Source organism: Notothenia coriiceps, unplaced genomic scaffold (assembly GCF_000735185.1).
Source record: "Notothenia coriiceps isolate Sejong01 unplaced genomic scaffold, NC01 NC01_scaffold00032846, whole genome shotgun sequence".
Taxonomy (NCBI): domain Eukaryota; kingdom Metazoa; phylum Chordata; class Actinopteri; order Perciformes; family Nototheniidae; genus Notothenia; species Notothenia coriiceps.
Genome location: NW_011365547.1, coordinates 1 through 8,524, shown reverse-complemented (window position 1 = coordinate 8,524; position 8,524 = coordinate 1). Strand labels below are relative to the sequence as shown.

General features: G+C 40.4%; 1 protein-coding gene across 1 annotated transcript; it reads right to left on the bottom strand.

The window, feature by feature from the left end:
* Window positions 1-622: 622 nt before the first annotated feature.
* Window positions 623-7,306, bottom strand: LOC104961209 (integrator complex subunit 1-like; the record flags this gene model as incomplete). Its single annotated transcript, XM_010789454.1, has 14 exons — window positions 7,170-7,306; window positions 6,930-7,088; window positions 6,691-6,837; window positions 6,490-6,588; window positions 6,122-6,246; window positions 5,641-5,895; window positions 5,396-5,555; window positions 5,178-5,309; window positions 4,501-4,669; window positions 3,326-3,449; window positions 3,100-3,215; window positions 2,525-2,612; window positions 2,143-2,393; window positions 623-774 (listed from the first exon to the last, which is right to left on the bottom strand). Coding segments are annotated over exons 1-14 (2,104 nt in total), but the record flags the coding sequence as incomplete, so codon positions are not given.
* Between the last annotated feature and the right edge of the window lie 1,218 nt (window positions 7,307-8,524).

Here is an 8,524-nt window from a genome sequence, read left to right as displayed (position 1 = left end):
TATTTCCAGCTTTCAAACCGTTTTGTTGTGTATGTTTGTGTTACCTATATGAAAAATAATATCATTTTCAAAATCTGTGTTTACGTTTTTTTGTGATTTTGGGTCCAAAATGTTCATATAGTATCTCAAAATAAAAGAAATAACTATCAAGTTATATAGGTGAGGTTGTCCTTAAAAAAAGATACCAAATATTGACATGCCAAACATTTCTTAGTAAGACAAAAGTATGCGAAAACGGCCAAAGGGTTAAGGAAAGTCATAAATCTAACCAAGGGCAGTTTTCATAAAGCTTCTTAAAACAAAATTCTAAGAAAGACCTTTAAAAACTATTATTTTCTAAGAATTTCACCTACCTACCAGATTCTGGTAGATACATTTACAATCAATCTTTGCCCTTAAGAGAGCTCCTAAGGGGAACAACTGCTAAAAGTCTCAGTCTAGGACTAATAGAGTATTCCCTAAATGTTTGTGAATATGACCCAAGATATTTACTCCACATGAAGTGCATCTGGTCCATGTACAGTATGACATCTCTTATATTCACAAGAAGAATGACCGAACATATCAGGGCAACACATTTAACAACGAAATCACCTACAATTAGATGGTAAATGTTTATGACCAAACAGGTAAGACATGTTTACCTTGCAGCTGCTGCCGTCCGCAGCCCCCCCACTGCTGAAGGTGCCTTCTGGCAGAGTGACGTGCTGGATGACCTCGGGGAAGTGCAGATAAATCTGCAGCAGCAAGTTCTGACACCGCTTATTCATCGCACTGAAAGAGAAAATAAACAAAAAGGTAAACGTTGAAACCAACTGCAGGAATGTGTCGTTCACACGAGGGGAAATACATTTGATTATTGGCTCTGTGCTAAAGCTAGAAGCGTAGTTACACAGAAATCTGATCTGTAATCCCTAATCATATTCAGTTGACATATGAGTTGTGCGGCTTGAAGCTATTTCTTTTTTTTTTTACATTGGCTGGTTGACCAATTTTGTGCAGCAAGACAAAGTTTGTCACAGCATTCAAACTCTATGGTGGGACTAACATTATAAAGCAAACTGTGTTCCTGGTATCACGGAAAACTTCACTTTCTTCATCTCTTTTATTGGATTATGAGCAGAGCTGATATGAGATCCTAGATAAGAGCACGATAAAGCATTTTTCTATTACTTATGTCTACAAGCGAGAATAATTCATGTACACTAACACAAACTAGGCACATGAATAGCGTAATGTAATTCTGGGGCATTTGCCTTGAAGTCTCTGTGGTTTTATAAAATCCTTTAAGGCTCTTGTCGGGCTCAGATGATGTACTCTGTACTAAATGAAGTGTGTAATACACGCTAGGAATTAAGCAAATCAGAACGACCTTGACCAAGAGTAAAGAGTCCGTCTGTTGTTCAATAGTTGGTGTGTAATTGGAATAAACAGCAGCTTATCTGACAGCGAGGTTTCCCAAGAAGAATGCTCAACATAGACTCAAGTGTGTATTCCACACAAGGCCAAAACCCTTACTTTCAACATGTTTTTATCCTGCTATGTTTCTGCAAGCAACAATTTTTAACAGACAGCTTAGCTGTACTTAAAATACTGTAATTCGGAAGCTCATTTTGCTTGACCTTGGCCAAAGTTTCCTCATTAAAGTGGTTTAATAACCAGAGACATATTCATGAAAGGAGGGTTTGCCTCCACAAAGAGTTGCACCCTGATCTCTGACAGCTAAGTCAGAGCAGGAATTCACAACACAGGCAAGTTTAGAGCTTCAGCCTTAATCCTCTTGGCTTCATTATAATACACTGAGCTTTTAAAGAGATCACAGTACAGACGACTTCTGCTGGTTTTAATTTCACACCAATAGACCTAATTATCGAGTTTCCCCTGCTCCGCAGCATTGTGGCTGACAGAGGATGTCTGAAAGGTTCATCTGCAGCGGGAAGGAACATCTAGTGTGATTTACCCCAAGTTTACCAGCTGACTTTCTGTGTTTGGGCTAATTAGAAAGAACAAAACAATGTGTCCAAATGTATGAGCTAAGTACTTTGGTGACGGTGACATAATGTGATATAGTTACAAATGTAAGACTAGAAGATTAGCATTGAAACAATAAACACACTAAATGACAGGTGATATACTCCTTACCTGTCCTCATATTTCTTGGTGCAGTTAATGAGGTACTCGGAGACCTTCTTGATGTTTTCTAGCTCTCCGCTGCAGTAGGAGTGTAGCAGGGGCAGCCTGGATTGGATGAGGGAACAGGAGGCTTGGTTCAAGCTGCTTTTGTCATCTTGAGGTGAGTCGCGAGTGTTCAGCTCCGACTCGGCCAGGATCAGGTCCACCAGGCTGATGAGCTCCTCAGAACTGAGGCGCAGCACAAACTTCTCTGTTTTCTTCTGAAGACGTACAAAGAACAATACGTCTGTGATCTGCTGCAGCAGAGTGAACTCTCTCTGACTTTGGTCTCGTTAGAAATGCAGGGGGGAAAAAGTGTATAATAACTTTGTGTGTCGAATTTGGATCTTACTTGAGGGATCTTCTGGTCACGTCCTTGCCAGATACGCGGGATGTGGCTGCATGCCCACAGGAAATCCAGGGCGGATGATGGGTCAAGCCTAAAAAACGTTACACAGAAAGACACTAAGGATAAGCTCTCACTGAAAGAGACAACACATTACAAATAAATCAGTTAAAAAAAAGCTATGGCAGATAGAGGGCCCAATTATGCTCAATTTCAGGTTTCATAATTGTATTTTGTGCGTATATGTTTCCATGCTTTAATGTTGAAAAAGCTCTCTATTCTTCTCATACTGCCTGTGCTGCAGCACCTCTTTTCACCCTCTGTCTGAAACCAGAGCCCAGTCTGCTCTGGTTGGTTAGCTGGCCGGCTCTGTTGTGATTGGTCTACCACTTAGAGATCCATCCCCTTAGCCTATTATGTAAAATGTGTTGTAGTGCAAGCCAATAGAAGCGCAAGTGTAATGTAGAAATTTTCTTCTGGCGTGAATTTGGGATTTTAGCACCAAAACCTTTTTTAACACACTACGGTAAAGGGAAAAGCCTGAAAAGCATAATAGGGCCCCTTTAAAGAAATGTCCGTACTTGTAGTCCCTGCGTTTGCTGAGAAGAGCGCCGATACACTGAAGGAGGGTGGACCAGTTTGACTGATGTGTAAGCAAAGCCAGGAGATAAGGTCTATAGGCAGGGGTTCCTCTTGCCTGGAATAGAGAACAAGTGAGAAAGCATGAATCAGGAACGCCAAGCAGACACTCAGTCCAGTGTGATAAGACAGGGGAAGTACATTATCTGCAGGCGAGGCTTATCTTACCCTGTTGAGGGCAAACAGCAGCTTCTGCTGAAGGTCCGGACACACGGAGGTGACCTCAGGGTCGAGATGCTCCAGCCAATCAACCAACAGCCCAGAGCTCAGTCCAGACTTTGTCACTTCGGAGCTGCTGGCAAAAGTGAAACTCAAAGGTTACTACCTCTATGGAGTCAGATGTGATTGAATACATATTTCATTTCTTAATAAAACCCTCAATAAGATAATGTGCAATACATCCAGAATGAGGCATTGGCCTGGCCACAATAATAGTGTTTCCCAATCATGAATATATGCTTAAAACTTGCTTTAAAACTGGAATTCCTTCCCCAAACACTTTGTTGAAAAACATTTCTTCGTATCGCTTCACACAGGAAAATCCTTTTTTGTAAAAAAATGTAATCTAATAGACCTAAATAAGCTTATCACAATTAATAAGGTCCCTTGTATACATTACAAAAATAGAACTATTGCGCAAGTCTGTTTTTTTCTTACTTGTTAAAGTATTTTTTAATGCAATATATTTTCCCCTCTCTACTATAGCGGCCACTTGAACAGCTTATCTAAGTCACAATACAAGGATTTTCACAAATATCCTGATAATAGAAATGAATCGCAATCAATTTATTGTGAATGTTTTTTATCCTGACCTGCAATTAAATCTTGTATCCTCCTATATCCAGAATAAAGCTAAGCTAAAGATCTAATGCATGATGTCCCAACGTACTGGTTCAACAAACAAATATTACATTTTGTCATTACATTTGTCATATGAAATCTGTCTTGGCAATGCCAAATGCTATACACAGTAGTAAACTGTGTATAGCAAGGCAGTCTTTTCTAGCAATACAAATAAGATCTCTATCTCCCTCTACTTTAACTGCTTGGAAGAGACCTTGGACGCGTCAATGTCTGAGCAAACTCTGAGTGTTTACCTGCCTCACAGGCAGTGATTCTGTAAAGTGTTCTTTGATTTTCACAGCTCCTGAATCTGTAAAGCTGCAAAACCAATTAAACCTTTCCGAACCAAATCAAATAGCATTTTTTCCCGAAGTACACGGCCACAGACAGCGAGCGCCTGCTTTGCTATTTCTTCTGTCACAGGCGTTGGTCATTTAGTCCTGTCACATATGAATGTTGCTTGCATGACTTGAAAGGGAAATAGAATATGCCGTGCTCACTTGTTAGAATCCACTTCCATTTTCACTGCTTGCTCCTCACTCTCCTGAAGCAGCAAGGAGATCACCATGGCAACAGGGCCGGCCGTCCCGTTCTGTGTACCAACAGTCATCAACAGAGACAGCAGCTCCTCCAAAAACGGCGACCTCACCTCCATCAGACCTTGTAACACTGGAAAATATATATATACTTTTTTTTTTAGAGCATTTTAAGTTTGGACAGCCCATTATCCATCGTTATGTAACCAAACCCAAACGTTAGTTTTTGATTACATTCACCTGGGCTATCAAATGTTAAAATGTGAAAAATAATCAGCTACTGCTTTTTTTTTTTTTATTATTTTTTTATTTTATTCTGCTTTTTTATTTTTTTTTTTTTTCTTATAGTAAAAGCACTTTTCGTTTGTCAAAGTTTAATTTTTGTTGTCAAAATACTTTATAAATATATATTTAAAAAAGGGGAATTTTAGAACTTTTCCTGTATTAAAAAAAAACAATTCTATTCAAGAGGTCAGTGAAAAGTAAACAATTATACAAAACTGTTGACATCTTTACTAAAAACAAAATACTTTTCACTTCATTAATCAACACTGTAATAAATTAACACTTGTTGAAGCCACTCATTATTTCACAAATGTTTGAAACACTTAATATGATGATAAGTGAAAACACATGCATACCTTTCCCAATGAGCTCAGCTTCTGCATTACATCGGTCTCCAGCTTTCAGCATTGCAATGACGGCTCTCAGTGGCCCTTCAACATCTCTGCGATATGCCAAAGCCTCAGATAGTTGGAGGAAACCTGTACGCACTGCAGGGCACACACACTTGTCACTCTCTGATTATATACAATTATTTGTTCAACATTTTTGAAAGATGAAGCGTTGAGGGTCTCACCATCATTGTGCCTCTGTTTGCTTGAGTTCTGACCAGCGAAGGATTTGAGCAGAGTCTTCAGCGGCCCCGCCTCCACAGTTGGGTTGTCCAACCAGATCAACATCTCCAGAATGACCTTGAGGAATAGTGAGGAGAAAGCCACGTCCTGGGACACGAGTCGCTGGAAGAAACAAGAAAATAAATCTTATATTCCAACGTTTTATTACTGAAAATTGAATGATATGCTGATTGTAAGCAAGCCTTACCTGGTAGAGGTGCAGTTGGCGCATGAGAGGGCAGGAGAGGGCATGGCTGTGGTGCATTGACAGGACAATGGGCCCTGCATGAGCAGAGGTGAGCAGGGCTGCAATGGCTTGTAGGAGCCGGAAAGCCAGCCCTCCCTGCTGGATCTGGCCCTGCTTGGCCCGCATCAGCTCCTTAGCAAGGGCCTGTTGCAAGGCCAGGGAGAGCTGGCTGGGAGGGGGGCCGTGCCAGCGAGGGTCCACTTTCATTGGGAATATCTTTAAGAGCAAGGGAAACAGAAACAGGTCAGCTTGACAAACAAGAGACTCAACAGTTTGGAAGAAATCATGAGGATACACTATTGCTATAGTGTGTGTTTTTTTTTTAATAACAATAACAACTGAGATTTAGCCACAAAATTGTCTTTTATGCACATTTTATCCAAAAATAATAAATAATATCATATTGCAGAAACATTTCATTAAAACAGCTTGTACATCCCACCTGAAGCATCATGCCAGTGAGATCGTCATCAGGCCCGACTGCAGGAAGCTGACTGGCTGCTCTCATCTTCACAGAGCTGTGCGGCGTTTCCACGGTAACTTTGGCCTTACTTGTTTCGGCAGCATCTATCAGGAGGGACATGGAGTCATACAATTATTTTTGAACATTTCCTGGTCAGACACTTGGCATTCAAAGCACTATGAAATCAAATCATTTATTCAAGTATAAACATTTTTTATATTGTTAAACATATTTAGATTATTGTACGTAATACTACCTTCACTACGAGGGACAGTAAAATATGGAAAACTTCTGTCGATGTCATAAAATACAACGAGCTCATACACAATCATTGGGAGTTCACCAACCTCTGTCTGGTGGAAGAGAGGAGCTCAGTAAGGAATGGAAAGTGTGCCCCCCAGTGGCCCCTCGCTCATGCTGCACTTCAACCAGGTGGGCCATGTAGTCTATTGGAGGATAAATACAAGATGATATAAGTATAGTCCATAAGTCTTAATATCTACAAATCTTTAACAATTTTAAACGTGAGGTATCTGCAGCACTCTTACGCTTATCCATGATGTTCTCCTCCAGCGTTGGAGTGTCATGAGAGACAGCCTGATCCAAGTACTGCAGCAGTTTGCTCATGCTGGACACAGGGATGCCAAAGGACTGAACAAACAGCAGCAGCTGCTGAGGCTCCAGGTCATGTAGAGCTGAGGGAGACACATGTATGCTTTTGTGAGGAAGTACTCATTTATTTACATGGTGAACAACACCTTTTCTTGTCCACTATGGCAAGTTGTACCTGCATCGACCAATCGAGAAACTTCTGATCGGATCATCCTCAGTTTTAACCAATCAGGCAGCAGAAGGGCTTCCTCTGAGGTATCAACCAGGAAGGCAGTGGGAAGGGGTTTCTTGTCGGGAAACCAAATGTCCAAAAGAGCGTAGAAATCACTCTCTCCTGTAAAATGCACAATGGTAAACACATTAGCAAAGCCCATTTAACATTGTAAACGATTAACGGGAAAGTGAACATGACTACCTTTAGGGGGCCCCAGAGTCAGCAGGATGACCATGGCATGGACTACAAGTATGTGCATGGTAGCGGTCTCTCCTGTAGTCCAACGCAGAAACACCTGGTCCTGAGACTCTGACTGAAGAAAGCACATTTGTCAAGCACATTTTGCCACCCCATAGTGCCTAGTAGAGAGACGCAACTATTTTTGTATATAAATCATCTTTAACCCTCTGCTAGGGTTGCAACAACTAATCGACTTAATCGATTACCAAATTAGTTGCCAACTAATTCAGTCGTCGATTCGTTGGTGACGTCATCACGTGTGTTTTACGCGCCGTTAAGCTCCAACGTTATTGGTCTTTTTATTGGTACTGGAGACATTTAAAAAATATATGTCATGTATTATTGCTACAAAAACATTATATCGCAGTCTTAGTGTCACCAACTTGTTTCTAACATGCAAAAAGACAAACAAATGCGTCTATGATGTATTTTCGATCAGACGAGATCTCTCTCCCCCGTCTGTGTGTGAGGGGGCGGGGCAGTTTACACACACGCGGCTGCTACATGCAGCAACACACGGTGGAGATGGTGGAGAGAAGCGCTCCGAGGTGTGGTTAAACTATACCCGTCTCGATGTGGACAATGCTCGTTGCCAAAAGTGCAATAAGAGTTTATCATGTCAGGGCGGTAACACGAGCAATTTGTCTAAACATTTATCAAAAGAGCTCCACATCCAGACGGAGGAATGCACCGGGTTGGACTGTCTTTCTAGTAGCTCTGTAGCCCCATCCACGAGTAACGTTTCCACGTCAGGTGTTATGTATGCTAGCAGCAACACACGGAGTTAACTCAATGATACAAACATGGGTTAATGATGAGAGGCAACTGAGTTATTCTTTATTTTGTTAAAGTTTAACCTATTCTGTTTACAATTCTGTCATCACATTATTTAATAGGATTTGTTAAAACACTGTTGTTTCTTTTGATGTGAAATATTATTTATTTAATTTAAATAAAAAGTAATGTTAATTTTGTTCAAAATGTGTTTAGTTAATTTAATAATATATGTATTTTTGAATCAAGTATTCATCTTTATTGTCTTCATTGTTAGTTTCCACATGCCTAAAACAACCTCAAGCTAAAAGTTGATGGCTAAATCAGAGCGTTTGAGAAATTGTGCAAGGCATAGCCTAATAGTCCGAATAGTCGATTAATCGTTTAATTAATCGATAGATTAATCGATTATCAAATTAGTCGTTTGTTGCAGCCCTACTATGTCATGACTTTTTATTTGGGAGGAAAAAATGTTTCACCATGTGTTTTAGGAGCTTAGGGGTCCCTGATATTATATCAATTATAAAATGTGACCCCCCCAC